This window comes from Mustela lutreola, chromosome 16 (genome assembly GCF_030435805.1).
Source record: "Mustela lutreola isolate mMusLut2 chromosome 16, mMusLut2.pri, whole genome shotgun sequence".
Classification (NCBI taxonomy): domain Eukaryota; kingdom Metazoa; phylum Chordata; class Mammalia; order Carnivora; family Mustelidae; genus Mustela; species Mustela lutreola.
The window spans coordinates 5,219,942-5,238,860 of NC_081305.1; the positions used below are offsets into that span (position 1 = coordinate 5,219,942).

At 45.3% G+C, this 18,919-nt stretch overlaps 1 protein-coding gene across 1 annotated transcript in view; it reads right to left on the bottom strand.

Annotated features, from left to right (window-relative positions):
- Positions 1 to 18,919, bottom strand: part of CDH13 (cadherin 13) — a 989,149-nt gene that overhangs the window by 609,700 nt on the left and 360,530 nt on the right. Inside the window, exon 3 of the mRNA XM_059153524.1 lies at positions 4,017 to 4,225. Coding sequence (XP_059009507.1) covers positions 4,017 to 4,225 — 209 coding nt within the window. The remainder of the gene's footprint in view (positions 1 to 4,016; positions 4,226 to 18,919) is intronic.

The window sequence follows — 18,919 nt, forward strand, 5'->3', positions numbered from 1 at the left end:
CTTGAGGACTCGCTGTCCAGGTCCTGGGTACCGAAATTCTACAGCTGCTTAGAGAGTGGATGCCCACATTTCAAGACGAGCCTGGCGGGCACAGTCTCTTTCAGTTCTCAGACTGGAATTCAAAGTCAATTTCTCCATTCCCCTGACGTTCTTACTTCCCAGCCTGGCCTCATCCAGTTCTGTAACCAATGTCAGGATTCCTTGCTATAATCTACAGTCACCGAAGCTACCATTTCCTCAGTCAGAAAGAAAAACCAAATGCAAAGATGGCTTTAAAAAAACTTCTTTATGCTAGACGTGAAGTTGGGATGGATGAGTCCCGTCTGCACAGCAGGGGAGACACGTCTGCCTAAGATGCCTAAGGAACAAAGCAGAGCGTGCCCATATCAACCCTTGGAGGCTTCTGTCCAAAGTAGACATAGACAAATAAAGGCGAGTACTCTGCCGTCTTCCCGTTCACCACTGTCCAGCAGAGAGGGACAGCAGACTCGGTGCAGACAAGCTACCGTCTGTCCGGACATAGAGTCATGAGTGGGACTCATCATGACCTTCCCCAGGGTAGAAACCCATCCAGGAAGCATGGTAAGCCTTGACCCTTCCATACCCATCCCACCTCCCCTGTCAGATCACGAGGGACTGAGGCAGTCCCCTTCCCTCTCCGGTCTGCGGCGGTCTTACACTGCCCATAGAGACAGGTCCTCGCTTCTGGGCAGCCCGTTCAAAATGCAGAGGCAGCTTGGGAGTCTATAATTAAGCTATTAACGACAAGATTTCACAGGTCCTGCTTTTATTCTCTGCCTTCTGTCTCCTGGGCCCAGCGGGGTCACTGAACCCCCAGTACCTATTCCTTCTCGAGAGGTTCCAATATGGCACCATTGTTGGGATAAGTCACCTGGTGTTCTGGGCGGGGCCCAACAGAATGATTCTGCGATGCAGATTGTGCTTACCCCCGTCTCACAGAGAAGAGTGTTGAGGTTTAGGGAGTTGGCTGGCTCGTCCCACGTCACGGTCATAGGTGGTGGAGTGGAAATTTGAAACTACTTGAGTTCAACACCAAAGCCCTACCACTATACTGTTCTCCCGCTAAGTGTTTACTTAAGATCTAGTCCCATATTTTCTATCATCTCTATCAAAATGTCCCTAGGAGCCACCAACTCAACACATCCAAGCCTGGCAAATTGAGCGCCTTTCCCGACCACCCGTTTTCTGACTGGTTTCTTCCATTGCTACCATATGGCTCTGACTTGTGCCCCCACCTCTTGACCCATGGGCAGGAAAGAGAGTGGATGTTTCAATGGAGAGGCCAGATCTCACTCTCATTTCTGCCCATTTCAAGCTCGGGGATCTTGGCCAACTTTTCACATCAGGAGGAAGGGGTGACGTCAGCAGCCCTATTGCGGTGGGGGGGGGTGGTGATTGTGAGGGTTAAAAACAAGGGACATTAAAGCACCCACTTGAGAGTCCTACTAAGCAATATAATTTCTCACTCACTTCACCCAGCAGACAGTGATGTCCAGGAACGCGCCGGCTGTGTTCCAGCCCAGTTTCCTCGCCCGGAAAGGCGAGGGCCTCCAAAATACCAAACAAATATCTCTTAAGGACTGTGTTCTCCTTGGAGGAATTCTCTGACTAGCTAGTTTTTTTTTCTCTATCTTCTTTTTTCTTTTTAATTTTTTGGGACTTTTTATGACAGACACATCTGGGCAGCTTTACAAGGCCTATTTTCAAACCTCATGAAATTACCGGAGCCAGGAGGTGAGGGCCCTTCTCTGCTGGGGTCTGACAAAGTGAGTGGTCCAGCTGCCTCCACCAGGCTTTGCAAGAAACTGCCAATGGCAGCCAGGCTTTGCAGACAATGGGCTCTGACAGAGGGGCCTGGCTGCCAGGAGGGTGTCTCTCTGGGACTCAAGAGGCCAGTTCTTCAAGACCGAGTCTCTGTATTGAACCCCACGCCTCAGAGCCTCTCAAGGTGGAGTCTGTCCTGGGAAGGGTCCAGAATTCCCTCTGCTCTGCTTTAAGCAGGACAGACAGTATGACACTGTGCTGGATTTAAAGACGAGTCATGGGGCGCCTGGTTGGCTCAGTGGGTTAAAGCCTCTGCCTTCAGCTCAGGTCATGATCTCAGAGTCCTGGGATCGAGCCCCACATCGGGCTCTCTGCTCAGCAGGGAGCCTGCTTCCTCCTCTCTCTCTGCCTGCCTCTCTGCCTGCTTGTGATCTCTGTCAAATAAATAAATAAAATCTTAAAAAAAAAAAAAAAAAAGACGAGCCGTGAATCATGATGAACGACGTCCGTCTGAACACATCCCATATGTGAATCTCTGTGCCATTTACTTGTTTCTAAGAAGCACTTTGTGGTACACATCCCAGCAATTTTGTTACTCTAGATATTTATCAAGTCATTTATATCACAAGTTAGAGAGATGCTATGAAAATGACCATGGCTGAAGAGAAAAGAGAAAAGCTTGCTTTTGGGGTGCTGGTGGTTTTCCACACTGGATGTATTCATCAATACCCTGTTTTCTTTGAAAATATTAGTGGCACTCTGTAGATTCACTTTTTAGCTTGCTATCTACCCTTAACTCTCAGACTCCCAGATATGAAGGGAAATTGTGGGGTCTGTCTGGTCCAGGCATGGCGAATGCAGTCCATCCCTGAAAATATCCGTGAATGATCAATGGGTAGTAGCTTCCAGAAGCACTGTGTTGGGAGCGATACTTGGGTCAAGCTGGGGATAATTAGCCACGTCTGCCATGAATATGGTGACAGAATGGGGCAATGCACCTGCTACTTATTAGCCGTCCCAGACTGCTTCGCCCCACCAGTCTGCAGATGAAGGAGTTGAGGATTCTTTCAAGATCACACAGACCGTCTCTATCTCTGCTCCTGGGCTGTAGAATCAGTGTTCGTGCCACTCCCACCATCCATCGCCGAACAAAATGAGCAGATAAAACAAGGTTATGGGGAGCGTGGCAGATGGAGAAGGCGGCAAGAATCAATGCTTTGAAAAATTGGCTAAGAGCCGACCATGGAGCTGGAGCAAAGGCTCCCAGCCACACCCAGTTGGGGACACAGCATTATTATTGCTATTGTTTTGTCTGGGGCTTGTAGTGTGACTTTCCTTCCATCAAGAAACCAAGAGTCCTTCAACTCCTGATGAAGGATGGGTAGGTGAGTCTACAGTAGCAAAAGTCTCTGGATGACACAATCGGGAAGTCTAAAGGGCATTCTTAAAGTGTGTCAACCTGCGCACAGGTGCAAGGATTAGCATACGTGTGCCTCTGGAAAGGAACAGGCACCAGCGCGTGGCAAAGGAGCGGTGCCATATGCAATGGTGGCCTTGCCATACATGTCAGGGGGCCACTGTGCCCCTGGCCTGCCAAGCACCATTCCCTATCCTCAGACAACAGCACGCTCATTTACTTCGTGTAACTCCCTATCTTCCGCTGTCCGACTGTATGTCTTAGGTGGGGCTGACTCTACCCTGGCTTCAGGATAAGACCAGGGACTCAGACTTAGCCAGCTAGAGCATCGCTACCCGGTAGACACAGTGACTGGTTCAAGGGTGGACATGTGGAGCCAGTGAGATTTGATTTCAAGCGTTTGTTGGCATCGTCAGGAAGAGGAGCTCTCCCAGGGGACCTGAGGCGGGGAACATGAAGTAGAGCTTCTGAGGTCTGCTCATTGGAAGGCAGAGAGGGATGTGACTGTCTAAGAGTGAAGCCAACAGAAGGAAAGCAGAACCACGACAGGGGCCAGGATCAAGGTGGATGGCATATCCGGACACTGGTACACAGCCACGCCGGAAGGCTGAGTTATCCTGAAATATTTGCCACATTAGCCGATACATTTTCACATACCACTCCTGCCCCGATAGTTTTTTTGAGTTAGTTTTTTGTCATTTGCAACAACAAAAACGTCTCGGCCAATAAGAAACCGAAGAACCATTTTCCACATAAGAAGTCCAGACCCTGGCATTCCCCTGCGGACCCAGTTTATCCCAAACCCCGGCGTTACCTGCAAGGAGCCCTGGATGTCCTTCCCCCCGACGATGACGAGTTCTGCCATGTCCTCCGCGTGGGGGCTCCGGGCGTGGACGAACAGAGTCTTGCCCACCGCAGTTACGTTTTTCAGGGCAACTAAGCTGCCGTCATGGTTCACCTTGAAGTATGGGCTTGAGACCTCATAGTGGACCTTGCTGTTTCCCTCGCAGTCACTGAAGGTCACTGGGGAGACAAAACAGAACAGAGCAGGTGAACAAAATCGGGAAGGGTGTGAGTAGGTCGGGTCGCTTGGTGCTGGAGGAATCTCTGACTATCAGATGCGGGTGACCGCTCCCCTCCAAGATCTAACAACGCTTCCCCGTATCCCACAGCACCCCCTTGGAGCCGTCTGGCTTTGCCTGTGCTGGGGAGCCTCCTCCATTCTAGATCTGCCCTGGATCACCTCCCGTGTTCCAGGCGGGCACTGATGGTGCGTGGAGAAACGGGATCTTTTCAGACAGCCGCTCGGGGCTCCAGAGGGCGGTCTGGGAGAGCAGAGAGGCCAAGTACACCAGTTAGTCTGGTCTCATACCAAGGATGCCCGGCCCGGATTAGCGCAGCGGCGGGAGAGACGTGGACAGAATGCCTACAGTCAGACGGCTGGGTCAGGTCGTGTTTGGGAAGGAAAGGGAAAAAACAGCTGTTCCTGTGGGCAAGCACAGAACTGTACTGCTTGCTTTCCTCACCCCGCTTCTGCTTCCCTAGCTCTCTGCCCAACACGCTTGCTTGTCTAGTAAAGCTTTGACTGAAGCGGGACACAGACGCGGGAAAAGCACATACATCAGAACCAACAACTTGATGTACTCTCATCAGGCGGGCATGCCCGAATACCCGGGGCCTAGCCGGGCCGCAGGATACCAGCCGCCCTCCCCGCTCCCTCCCGCACCAGCCCCAGCCTCCTCCTAGACAGCTGCGCGAGGCCCACTTCTAACACCGCGGGTCTGTCCCCCCGGATCTCTGCTTCCTGCGAGCCGGACCGCGCGGCGCGGGCTCGTTCCTGTCTGGATTCTCCCGCTTACTGTTACGCTCGTGTCACCCTTGTGTCTGGGACTCAGGACAGTTAACCCTCACCACCGGGTAGGATTCCAGGACGTGGCTCTAATGAATTTATCTATTCCACTCTTGATGGCCGTCGGGGCTATTTCCAGGCCGGGGCTCTCAAATTATCGCCACCAGGAACTTTCTTGCGTGTCTTTGGTGACAACGTCTACCTCGGGCTGAGCACACGGTTAAAGCCATATAAATATTTGATGAACTGAGCTGATCTTTCTGTTCTGGGAGATCATTCTTATGGTGATAATGACCATATTAGCGGATAATGATAATGGCTAATGTGAATTGAACCTTTTCCACATGCGAGGCTAAGTGTTGGGGCATTTTACGTGCATTATCTTATTTAATCTGCGCAACGCATGAGGTGTACTTTGCAGACCGCAGGTTATAGGTAAGGTAACTGAGGCTCAGAGAGGACAAGGCAGGTGCCCCACACGACAAAACCAAGATTTGAGCCCAGGTCCCTTTGCCTTTTGCAACGACGTGTTTCCGTAAAGACTCAACCTCATATAAAGCACAGCCTTCCCGAAGCCTCATTGGAACCCGAAGCCCAGGGTACGCGCACCCAGTCTGCCCTGCTGCTGGGCTCCTTCCCGGCCCTGACGCGCACCACAGGGTGCCCTCTTGAGCCTCCTCTGCATCAGGGTCTTGGCACCTTCCCTTGCTGCCCACTCAGTTTCAGGGTCATCTACGGATGCACAAGGGGGCCATTGGGCATCTCAGACATTGGCTCACTTCCTCTGACCATCGTGGTAGCCAGGATGAATTGGGCATGCCCGGTTTCAGTTTTTGAAGGTGAACCATGAAGGAGAGACACGTACGTTGTTTCATCACTATCGATTAGCATTCATCCCCTGGGGACACATTGTTCACATGTCAGGGCCTGCCGGATTGCCAGGATGCTGGCTGGCTCTGGCCCTGGCCTCTGGGAGGGGTGCAAGACAGACTGAGGAGGGCTGGGGGTGAGGGAAGGCATGCAAATCTGTGGGGTTCTACTTCAGCCTTTCTCTTCCTTTCCCTTTCTTTTCCTCCTTTCTTCCTTCCCGCCTCCACAAATTCCTCCTATTATTATTTACTAGAAACCCTAGATGCTGGGTTTATAATGTTGAGTAAAGGGACACAGTCCCTGGGTTGAAGTATAGTCAGAGAGAGAGACATTAATGCAATAGTCTTGTAAGTAACAGGGGACCTACTCCAGGCAGAAAGAGCCACAGCATGTGCAAAGGTCCAGTGGCACTCATGGGATTGCAACTAAGAAAGTGAGATGGGCAGGAGAGCAAGGGAGAAAGTGAGGAACAGAGAATGGAGATCAGCTGGAAAGGGGGGATCTGGAAGGCCACCTCAGGACTTACTCCTTGAAGAAAGCTTTGGACCTTCCCATCCCAACTATAGAACCAACTTGCCACTACCTGAGCTTCATACAAATACAGACCCTCATTGCAAAGGATGCCGGTGGTCAAGGTCCTCCATGGCTAAGCTGTCCACCGGCCTCCCGTCTGGCCTCTCCCCTCACTCCACGCCTCACACGTGACTCATCCCTGTGCCGGCCTCCGCCTTCTGTATTTCCCAGCCTCTGCCCCTACTGCTCCCTCGGCACAGAAGTTACTGCCTGCCTTCCTCAGCCTGTTAACTCTCAGCATTTCTAGAAGAGTCAGCTCCGCAGCTCGTCCAAACGCCCTCCTCATGGCCCCTGAGTTTCCTGCACACAGGATCTTCCGTATCATGCCATATCAAGATCCCCATTTTATGTATCTGTTTTCCTCATCAGAACCAAAGCGTCTGCCTTCGGCTCAGCTCATGATCCTAATTAGGGTCCTGGGATCCAAGCCCTACAATGGGCTCCCTGCTCAGCGGGGAGCCTGCTTCTCCTTCTCCTTCTGCCCCTCCCCCTGCTTGTGTGTGCTTGCTCTCTCTCTCTCTCTCTCTCAAATAAATAAACAAATAAATCTTCTTTTGAAAAAAGAACCAAGACCAGAAATTTCATCTTATTTTTCTATCCATCCCTCTATCTGCAGCAATGAACAGAGCGCTTTTGCATACAGGAGGCCGTTCGTGATGAGGACACTTAACTGCTCTCCAGGGGCAAAATGATACCTTAGTGGTGGCAGACTGGGGACATGTACCTCCTTAATGCTGGGAGCAGAAGCTGCTGCGAGCAAGGCAGGGACTGAGAAAGAAGGTCCCTCGTCCACTCTTGTCTTGGATGAACCCAGCACTGGAGATGGGTAGGAAATGAATGTCCCTGCTGTCCCCTGAGTTCCCCAGACGCTGCATGCATCCGTTTACAAGAGCACTTGGCTTCCCATGCCTAGCTTTGACTTAGCTCATTGGTGAAGTCAAAGGTGATACTGTAACTTTCTTCCTAATCTTAGTAATGCCGTGTAGAGTCCCAAAGCTGGGATCAGTCTGCGCGTGTTGAATGAATGAATATTTTGACAAATAACAGGAACAACATCTACCATTTACTGAATGGCAGCTGTGTGCTAGGCCATGGGCCAAAGACTCTACATTAGCCTCTCCTTTTTGTCTCAATTCTAACCAACAGCAGCATTTTCAACTTTTTTTCCCCATGATGTACCCCGCAGGATTTTAAAATTGTTTGCTTAATTGCCACTGCTGTCATGAATTGCTTTGTTGGTTTTTAAAAAATTGCAATTTTTTTTTTCCTTCCAAGAGAGAAAGAGAGAGATTGAGTGTAAGCAGGGGTAGGAGCAGAAGGAGAGGGAGAGAATCCCAAGCAGGAACCAGTGCAGACCCCTGCTTGGGGCTCGGTCTCACAACCCTAAGATCATGACCTGAACTGAAATCAGGAGTCAGGTGCTTAACCAGATGAGCCACCCGGGCACCACTACTGCCATGAAATGTCAGTGGTGCAGATAGACTCTGTGTCTGTGTACTTATGTGCCTCTGTGCTTTATACACACACATAAAGTGCAAACTTCTGCCCCTCCTTCATAACACCCGCTTGGGGGAAATACAGCCCCAAGGAAAATGCATACTCTATCAGCACCATTTTCCACTTTACAGGAAAACAGACTGAGTCCCTGAGATTGACCAACTCGCTCACATATCCCCAGAGAAAGCAGGAACCTGTCCCTAGTCCACCTGTCGACCGCTACAGTTTAAGCCCTCAGCACATCCATTTCCTGGGAATTGAGGCTTAAGAGGGAATAGGGCAATCGCCCCACCCTGATCCCTGAAGGCTACTCGCTAATCCTTCTGGGCTTCTCAGAGATCCCAGATGAGGGCGTATTGAGAGACCACATCCACGTTCAGGATCTGGCACATGGTAGGCACCCAGTATAGCCTAGCTTTCTTCCCAGCAGCTCTATTAAATAACTAAGGATTGCAAAATTAGGTCTCTGTTTTAGGCACCTTTACCAATTCAGGAGCAGATCCTTGAGACTATGATTTTTTCAAGGCTCTGAGAATCACCGGGAGAGCATTTTAAAACATAGCAATACCTGTTCAACTACCGACCAAGATTCTAATATAACCGGGTTGGGCTGGGTTCTGGGCACTAGTATCTCTTTCAAGTTCCCCAGATGGATCTCATGCAGCTAAGGGCCAAGACCCAGGATCTCAGACAACGGATGCCAGGTTTCCGCATTTCCCAGCCATCCCTGGCACAGAGAGGAGGCCGAGGACCCGGCGTGCCAGCAACTGCTCTTCCCGTGCCCGAAGAAAGGGCGGTTTTAATGGTGGGTTTCTAAGCCCTTTTTCCAAACCTGGCTCATGTGTAGCAGCCCTGTGACCTTGGGCGGACCACCCATCCTCTTTGAACCTCAATGTCTTCATCCGTAAAGTGGGACAAGTAATAGTCCCTCCTTCATAGGTATTTTAACTCTTTGGGTGAGCATTCAACACAATCAAATAAACCTACATGCATAAAGCACGTGGGATGGTCCTCCACGAATAAGAATTATTACCCTCCTGACTTCTGTAATTGTGGGCATTAAGGAAGCTACATTTTTCTCCTTTTCCCACATAGCTTCCTGCTTCGCGCTAGTTTCCCACCTGCCTCCTGGGTCCTTCTGTCCTTTCTGGTCAGGTACCCAAGCGCTGGCCTGCTGGGCGCTGTGGTTACCATGGAGATGGTTACTCAAGGCACCTCTGCTGGGGCCAAGGGAGTGAGGCAGAGGATTCTGGTCCCACCTTGCCCAGTTCCGTATTTTCCTCCTCTTCTTGCCAAAGCCCTACCTGTCCCACACGAGAGGTAGTGAAGGAAAAAATGACATCAAAGAAGCAAAATGTTCTTTATAGATTCTGGACACTAGTCCTTTATCTGATATGTCGTTTGCAAATATCTTCTCCCATTCTGTCAGTTGTCTTGTCAAACTCAACACCCAAAGAACAAATAATCCAATCAAGAAATGGGCAGAAGACATGAACAGACATTTCTGCAAAGAAGACATCCAGATGGCGAACAGACACATGAAAAAGTGCTCCATATCACTCGGCATCAGGGAAATACAAATCAAAACCACAATGAGATATCACCTCACACCAGTCAGAATGGCTAAAATCAACAAGTCAGGAAATGACAGATGCTGGCGAGGATGCGGAGAAAGGGGAACCCTCCTACACTGTTGGTGGGAATGCAAGCTGGTGCAGCCACTCTGGAAAACAGCATGGAGGTTCCTCAAAATGTTGAAAATAGAACTGCCCTATGACCCAGCAATTGCACTATTGGGTATTTACCCTAAAGATACAAATGTAGTGATCCAAAGGGACACATGCACCCGAATGTTTATAGCAGCAATGTCCACAATAGCCAAACTATGGAAAGAACCTAGATGTCCATCAACAGATGAATGGATCAAGAAGATGTGGTATATATACACAATGGAATACTATGCAGCCATCAAAAGAAATGAAATCTTGCCATTTGCAACAACGTGGATGGAACTAGAGCGTATCATGCTTAGCGAAATAAGTCAAGCAGAGAAAGACAACTATCATATGATCTCCCTGATATGAGGAAGTGGTGATGCAACATGGAGGCTTAAGTGGGTAGAAGAATAAATGAAACAAGATGGGATTGGGAGGGAGACAAACCATAAATGACTCTTAATCTCACAAAACAAACTGAGGGTTGCCGGGGGGAGGGGGTTGGGGAGAAGGGGGTGGGATTATGGACATTGGGGAGGGTATGTGATTTGGTGAGTGCTGTGAAGTGTGTAAACCTGGTGATTCACAGACCTGGGGATAAAAATATATGTATATAAAAAATATATGTTTATAAAAAATAAAAAATTTAAAAAAAAAAAAAAAAAGAAGCAAAATGACAGGGCCCCACCCATCGTAGACTCAACAACGTCTCATGAAACGTTCTTTAAATGGATTGTTTGTACAGATAGCTTCCTACCAATCTAACGTAATGCTTTTCCTCAAAGCACAGCACTGCACGGAGAGCTTTACACTCATAATTGCACCGAATCCTCCCATGACCAATTGGAGGTAGATGATTTGTTTCCTCTCTAGAAACTGAGACTTAGCGAGGTCGAAGATGGGGAAGGCCACGCGGGTCACACTAGTCTGACTGGGCAGATACACTCCCTCCTTCAAACACTTTGCGTCCAGCCTCATATTTTCACGGTATTTTCCTCGCTGATCTATTATCTGCTTAATATTTCTCTTTTATTTGTTTCACATTATTTATTCTCACTAAATTATTTGAAGATAGCATTTATAATATATATCAGATGGGCCAGATGTCCCTTCTTTTTTTTCTGGCAATAAAGTTGAATTAAATCTAAGGAGTCAAATAAAGACACGTGTATCCTTGCAGGCACCGAAGCCCTCAGAGTGATGTGGGTCCCGCCTTCCCGAAACGCTGGCCTGGGCTACATTCCGCTCTGCATATCTCTCATTTAGATAAAGTCATGCCTGGCAAGAGGCACACCTTAGAAAAAGGATAACCTTGACCTCGAGGCCTGTGATAGCAGCTTTGGCCGTTATCTGAATGGCAGATCTAAAGTGTATGAGGAATTCATAATCGAAAGAGAAACAATTTACCACACTCTTACTTGACTTCTTCCTCCTAGAAGAACCGATTCTACTTCCCCACCGACGAGAACCTCCCCTGAAAGTCCCCATTAAAGATCGGAATGGTTAGCGTTATCCCTGCATCATTGTCTCATTTGAGAACTTTGTTGATACAACCAAAATATCCGTAATTCTCGGACTTTTTAATAGAGATCAAGTCAGGGCAAGTTTGGAGGCACAGAGTTCAAAGAACACATTAAGGATGAAAGTGAAGAATTTATGTCTACCTATTTTTTCTTTAATGTCTCTTTCTATATAGCTTGGAATGACACTATCAGGATAACTGGAAGGAAAAATTCTAATAAACAATTAAGTTTGTGGACAAGTATTCAAAATCTCCATGTGAGGGAGAAAAGAAAGGATCTGTACTATTATGGACCTACCAAGGACTTCTGTACATAGTTTACCACTGTGGCATTTAAAATAGCTTCTAGAAAGAAAAAATGTATATACATATAATATACTGTACATGGGGATTTATTGGAATCAATTGCACAACATCATTCTTTGAGATAATCTTTGAACACCCCAGGAGAAGAAATGGGGAGTGAAAACTCCCCACCTGGGGGAAAAATGCAAATTAGACAAATGGCACCACTCAGCGTTTCAATTATGCTTTCAGCATGTTTCCACTCAAAATGTCCTCTGGGCTTAATGCAAATGTCACAAAAAGACAAACTTTAGCTGGGAGACAAAACCACAATTGAAATGGGAAGTTTGGCACGTGAATTAAGGGGCTTAATCTTCCTGACCTTGATTTTAGGCTTTTTTTTTTCTCTTTTGATTGAATGTGGTTCTTTAGGTTGAAAATCCAAAGGCATAGATTTCTTACCATCTTGAAAGGTGTGAGTGAGCAAATTAAGCTGTATTATGATCCCAGGAAATAAGGGAATGCAACTGGATTTAAATTTATCCGCAAAATAGAGATCAGCCTGGCTCGTGTGGATAGGTAGGCACTAAAATAGGGAATTTGGGCTACTGATAGGTGTTTGGGGGTCAGTCTAGGATCCATACACTCTTATCAGAGATGGCCAAATGGTCCTAAAAACATACATACATACATTCATGCATACATTTGTAGAGATTCAAAAATTTGTACGTAAGTGATAAGGTCTCTTAGAGTGGTGTTCAGATCACTTGTATATTTGGGTGGGGATGCACATGAATCAGGGGGCCTATGGACTCTGAATTAGTCTTCCCAGGAGCTGCATCTCCCCCACAGGTAGATATGGTTGGGTCTATAGATAAAGTACTTCTAGCAATCTCTACTTGCACACAGAAGAAAGTAGCATTGTTTCAGCAGTATGATAGCAAAGGAAAAAGTCTTGATTCATATCATTGCCAATGTCTATGGTGTAAATATTCTAAACATAGCTGGTTTCAGCTACCAATGTGCCTTTAATAGCCTTACAGATTTTCTAGAAACTTAGCAACCAGCTCTCGGGAATCCAGTACTAGCTGATTCCAGCACACCACCGAGACTAGGCAAGGACTCTGCAGCAGAATATAAATTGTTCACTCTCCCTTAGGCTACACCAGATATCCCAGTACTCCTGGCCTACTTAGTAAAACAGAATCTAATTGTTTCATTAGCAAGAAGGGCCTGCACATTGGTTGATTTGCCAGGCCTTGCTGGGACACAGAAAGCCATGCCTTTCTGACAACAGAAGTAGCACTGAATTCAGAGGCATCAGATGGCCTCTCTCCAGGATACAGAGCAAGACTAATTGCTTTTCATATCCCTCAGCATCCCACTGGCATCCAGAGGTACCAACTTCCTTTGAAAGAACACATAAGGCTTTGTCCAGTGGCGCTTTGGACTTGCCCAACTGAGAGAAACAGAAAGTGTTCCCTGTGGTTTCCCCAAACCTTCATTTCCCAAATATCCGAGCCAACCAAACTTTCATTAACCTATGTTTAGTCCTACCCACATTGGGCCAGATCCCTGCATGATACAATAGGCACCTCCTCCGGGCATCATTCATTCTATCCTGTTATTCCTGAGTGCATCGGACTGTATCCTGTACTCCATGTTTTGCCTGGAATCAGCACAGACATCTGCAGAGCTTCTGTAAGGTTATGGGTGTGGTCTGAACCGTGACTGATGAGCTCAGGAGTAGAGTTCACCTCCCAAGGATTTGTAGATTTGAGAGGTGCAGAACGCACAGTCTTCATACCATCTTATGTTTCAACTCCAACTTTGACAAAATAGAGTTTCAATTCTGTCACGTCAGGCAAAGATATCATAATGAATGATCTTGTCAAGTGATCTTCTGCAGGAACCTATTTTTGCCATGTAAACCCTTAAGGGCTTCCTCTTGGAACAAGACAGAGCCCACATCTGCTTTCAGGGGATTTTCTCTGCCTACCATTAAAATCCGACTTGCTAGTTCTGAAACTAGTCTTGTCTGTCAGGGTGTTACATTTTCTGCTTGTTACAGATTCTTTAAAAATGGCAGATTGTTTTCTGAAAGAAGACGTGCATCCTGAATCCCATGGTACTTATAATCACTACGAATTTGTGTTTCAAACTGGAATTACTTTCCATGGCATAGCGCCTGACACAATATCCACCCAACCCTGTTCATTGAATGAATAAAGAGCAGAACTGCAACTTGACAGCTAAGCAAATTTGAAACTCTCCAAATAAAAGTGAGAATAATGGCCCAAACTCACATGAAGATTCGAGTAAGCCAATTGAAAGTCACCAGATCAGCAAAGTATTAATCACAGATTCAGTAGCTTTGAGAAACACAAGGTCTCAGATTAATAGGGACCCCCTCTCAGTGATTTCATAGTACTAGCACATGGCTCTTACATAGCCTTTAGTTTTTGAGTTATCTAGTAATTATGTGCAAACATGCCTCCCTCCTTACTTCTCTGTATAGGTAAGTCAATGAGAAGAGAGATTTGCTCCACTACAATGTTCAAAATTTTTGGCCTTACAGTTGGAGTTCTCTGGGGGACATGTGGCAATGTGTCCTGGCTGGGCCTAAGTTGTGACTCAGATCCTGATTGTGTCTGATGCAATCAGACCTGTGATTTCCCAAGTACCTCTCAATTGCAGGGGCAGATCTACATAGGAAGGAAGGGGTCTATTGGGAGGTCAACTTCTACGTGAGTGCTTAGAGAAATGCAGAAACAGAAGGAAGACAAACCCGATATTGATTTCTTAGTCCAGTCCCATTGGGTTGTAGTTCAGGGAAAGAATAAGCTGTATATACAAGCTTTAAGATACGCAAACTTCAGGCAATTTAGGTTAATCTCAAACACTGTTAGCCTAGTTCCTCACAAACTGATATGGGGAACGGTGGCTTGACCCTATTTCCAAATGGAATGCACTTGACTTTGCTCTGGAACAACGAAGACTAAAGAAGCTTTGGGTCTTCCAGCATCTTGGGGATCCATGGCTTTGGGAATCCTAGAGATGGACTTGGAAAACAGCCTTCTCACAAAAGTAGTGAGGAGACACTTCCTTTAAGAGACTTTCCGGTATGTTACCCAACAAAGAGGCTAGAAGGAGGGGTCATGGGAGAATAATTTGTGAGTTTGTGGGAGGTCTTTCAGAAATAATCCTAATGATGACCAGGGGAGGTGGGTCTGTTGAGGTTTTACAATTGTACAGGTGGGGGCTACAAGAATGTGTATGCAGATATGAGCATTTATATGAACTCATTATTGTTCAGATACAAGAAAAGCCTGAAGAAATTCAGGTTACCATTTGGAAGCTTCAGTTCTTTCTGGATGAAAAAAATGTGCTTGGTACTAGATACTCTGAAGTGTAACCTAAATGGATATGTAGCAAGAATGGTGTGGAAGGGATTCTGGTATGGAATGACGTCATTTACAATTGGGAAATTCTACTATTCTAAATCTCATCTAGCAACCCTTTAAAAATTTAAAAATATTGCTTTAATAACTCTTTAAAAATAAAATTATTTTAAAAAAATTAAAAAAAAATTTTCACCTACAATGTGTGGGATAGTAGGCAGTAAGGGATAGATGCCAACATAAAGATGAATAAGGTAGGTTATCTGCCATCATGATATTCAGTGTCTAGAACAGTAGACCACACGGCCATCTGGAGAGATGCCCTGTTGAAGGATGCATGTTCCATTTCTTTGGTGTATTAAAAGGCCAAACAAGCATCACAGGGTAGAAATTACAAGCAAACAAAACATAATTCAATATAACAACTTTTTTTCTAACAGTGAAAGTCAACCAATGAGCATGCACATCGTTATCAGAAAGTATCCAAGAAGAGGGATTAGCAGCATATATTTCTCACTTTATTGAAGAGATGTGTTCTCTAAAAATCTCTAGGAGAGAAGAGTTCTGTACAACTTTCCTATATTTTATTGTAAAATTAGATGTGTTCTTTTAATCAATGTTTTGGCCTTAAGTCATAATAAAATCATATTTAAGAATTCAACAACACATTAGAAACATTTGAAGTGATGAATTATAGCTTTTCAGGTAAATATAGATAGAAATACATAACCCAAAAAGAGAAAGTATGCAAATTACACAGGCATATTTTTTAATTGGCAATGAGAGTTGGAAGATCTAATTATAACCTTGACCACCATCAGTTTAGCAAGACAGCATCATGGATCTAAAGGGCCCTTAGTTTTAACCCGATCTCTTCCCTACAACTCTACGCAGGATGACTGACCAGGCTCTTTCTACGCTCCCATGAAGTGTTCCAGAAGGGATAAAGAGGGCTTGGAGGAGAAGGCAGGTAAGAGTGCAGGAATGGTAACCCAACACTTGCAAGTAAATTCAAATGTCCAAGATGAGGAAACAAACAAACACAAAAATCCTGCGAAATGAGTCTTCAGAGAATGTACTGAATCAGCTGCTGTTTATAACAGAATGTTTAAAAACATTGAAATAAATGTATACCATGCTATAATTAATAGAGAAGACATACTCCCGTCTCCTAAAGACCTTATAATCTATAATCTAAAGCAGTACTCAGGAAACAATGGTCTCTAATTGTTCAAGCCCAGAAGAGGAAGGTGGGTTCTGGGAGAAGTAACAGTTAAGAATTTTTTTTAAAAAATTTTATTTAAATTCCAGATAATTAACATACTGTGTAGTATTAGTTTCAGGTGTGCAATATAGTGATTCAACAGTTCCATACCATGCCCAGTGCTCTTCATGCAAACGTAGTCCTTCATCCCCAATACCTATTTACCCCAACCCCCCCTACCCACTTCTCCCTGTAACCCTCAGTTTGTTCTCTATAGTTAATACCAAGAGTCTGTTTCTTGGTTTGTCTCTCTGTTTGTCTCTCCCTTTTTCCCCCCTTTGCCCATTTGTTTTGTTCCTTAAGTTCCACATATGAGTGAGATTGATACTTGTCTTCTTCTGACTGACTTATTTTGCTTGCATAACACTCTCTAGTTCTATCCATATCATTGCAATGGCAAGATTTCATTCTTTCTTATGGCTGGAAATACTCCATTCCATTCCATTCCATACACACACACACCCCACATCTTCTTTATCCATTCATCAGTCAATGGGCAATCAGGCTATCACCATGACCTGGCTATTGTAGATAATATTGCTATAAACATTGGGGCGCCTGTATTCCTTTGAATTAGCATTTTCATATTCTTTGGATGAATACCTAGTAGTGCAATTGCTAGGTCAGAGGACAGTTCTATTTTTAACTTTCTGAGAGGTCTCCATACTGTTTTCCAGTGTGGCTGCACTGGTTGGCCTTCCCACCAACAGTGCTAGAGGTTTCCCTTTTCTCCACATCCTTGCCAAAACCTCTTGTTTCTTGTGTTTTTTATTTCAACCACTCTGACTGGTGTGAGGTGATCGCTAATTGTAGTTTTGATTTGTATTTCCCTGATGATCAGTGATGTTGAGCGTCTTTTTATGTGTCTGTTGGCTATCTATATGTCTTCTTTAGAAAAATGTATGTTTGTGTCTTCTGATCCTTTTTTTAAAGATTTGAGGGAGAGAGAGAGAGTGCACAAGTAGGAAGGGTAGGGAGAGGGAGAAAGAATCTCCAGCAGACTCCCCACTGAGTGTGGTGCTAATTTGGTGTTCAATCTCATGACCCTAAGATCACAATCTGAGTAAAAACCAGGAGTCAGATGCTTAGCTAACTGCACCATCAAGGGGTCCCTCTTTTGCCCATTTTTTGATTGAATTATTCAGTTTTGGGGTATTGAGATTTATAAATTCTTAATACATTTTGGATGCTAACCATTTATCAGACATGTCATTTGCAAATATCTTCCCCATTCCATAGATTGCCTTCAGTTTTGTTGATTGTTTCCTTTGCTATGCCTAAGTTTTCATTTTGATTAAATCCCAATGGTTTCGTTTTCCTTTGCCTCAGGAGACATGTCTAGAAAGAAGTTGCTATGGCCCATGTTAAAGAAGTTACTGCCTGTGTTCTCTTCTAGGATTTTTATGGTTTCCTGTCTCACGTTTAGGTCTTTTTGAATTTAATTCCACTTTGAATTTATTTTTGCGCAGGGTGTAAGAAAGTGGTCCAGTTTCATTCTTTTGCCTGTTGTCGTCCAGTTTTCCCAGCACCATTTGTTGAAGATGCTGTCTTTTTCCCATGGGATATTCTCTCCTGCTTTGTGGAAGTCAAATTGTGGAAGACAAGTTGTGGGTTCATTTATGGGTTATCTATTCTGTTCCACTGATCTTTGTGTCTATTTGCTGTTGAGCTTTTAACAAAGTTATCAGGAACATAAGGTGAGGTTCTGCCTCACCCCAGTCTTCATATGATATTTCAACAGCTTCACAGAGGGGAAATGAAGGAGTTGTCCATGGTGCAAAGGTCAGTGACAGAACTCAGGTTACCCAAGCTCACCACACTCCTGAAGTTTCATTGCAGCACTCCAATTACTATATTTGAAGAGTTATCCAAGAAGTAGTGACTAAAGAAACAGGTTATTTTTTCACATAAAATGTAATAAGCCAACATTTTCTAGGTTAGTTTTCCAACCTACTTGATTCCCAAAAAATGGACAAATTGTAATAATATCAAATATCAATAATAATATCAAACTTTGGTTGACAAAGTAGCTGAAGATTCCAGCACAGTATCCTTCAGTCCAGTTCTGAACTAGCTCGGTGAGCATGAATGGCAGTGGTATTCAAGGTAAGTGAGTGTTAGTTCATTTGAACATGCACTGGGAATTACCCAAAGCATTTCCCTAGATCTTCCAGGCACTCCGTGAAACCATAACGGTTCTTGTTTTTCAGGTTTGACATCTCTCTCCCATAATAGTTTCTTATGGAACATTGTTTACTTGCCGGACTGTAGGCTAATCATTGGTAAACATTTCTTTCACCTCTCCAACAATCCTAGAAAGATAATCTTATATAGACGAGGGAACTGAAGCTCAGAGAGATGAAACACGTTTCTTAAGGACACACACTTGTAAGTAGCAAAACTGGAACTTTGCTCTTTACATCTATAGCAGAGTCCTATCCCAGGTCCTAGGGGAAGACATGGGGCTCAATTATTCCAGGATGGTGGAACCAAAAGTAAATTTTAGAAGTTATTCTATAGCCAAGGAGCATACAGCTTAGCAGAAGTTAAACAGTCTGTCTAGAGCTGACAGAGCTGTCAAAGATGGAAATGAGCGGGATCTTGAAGTAAGTGATTAGATCCATCAGGGGAAAACCCATAGAGCAGAATCCAGAAGACTCTGTACGTCAAAGTTGAGGGAACACTTAAACTCCAAAGAAACGTTAAGTAAAGTGCATGAATGGGGCCCAGCCAGATCATTA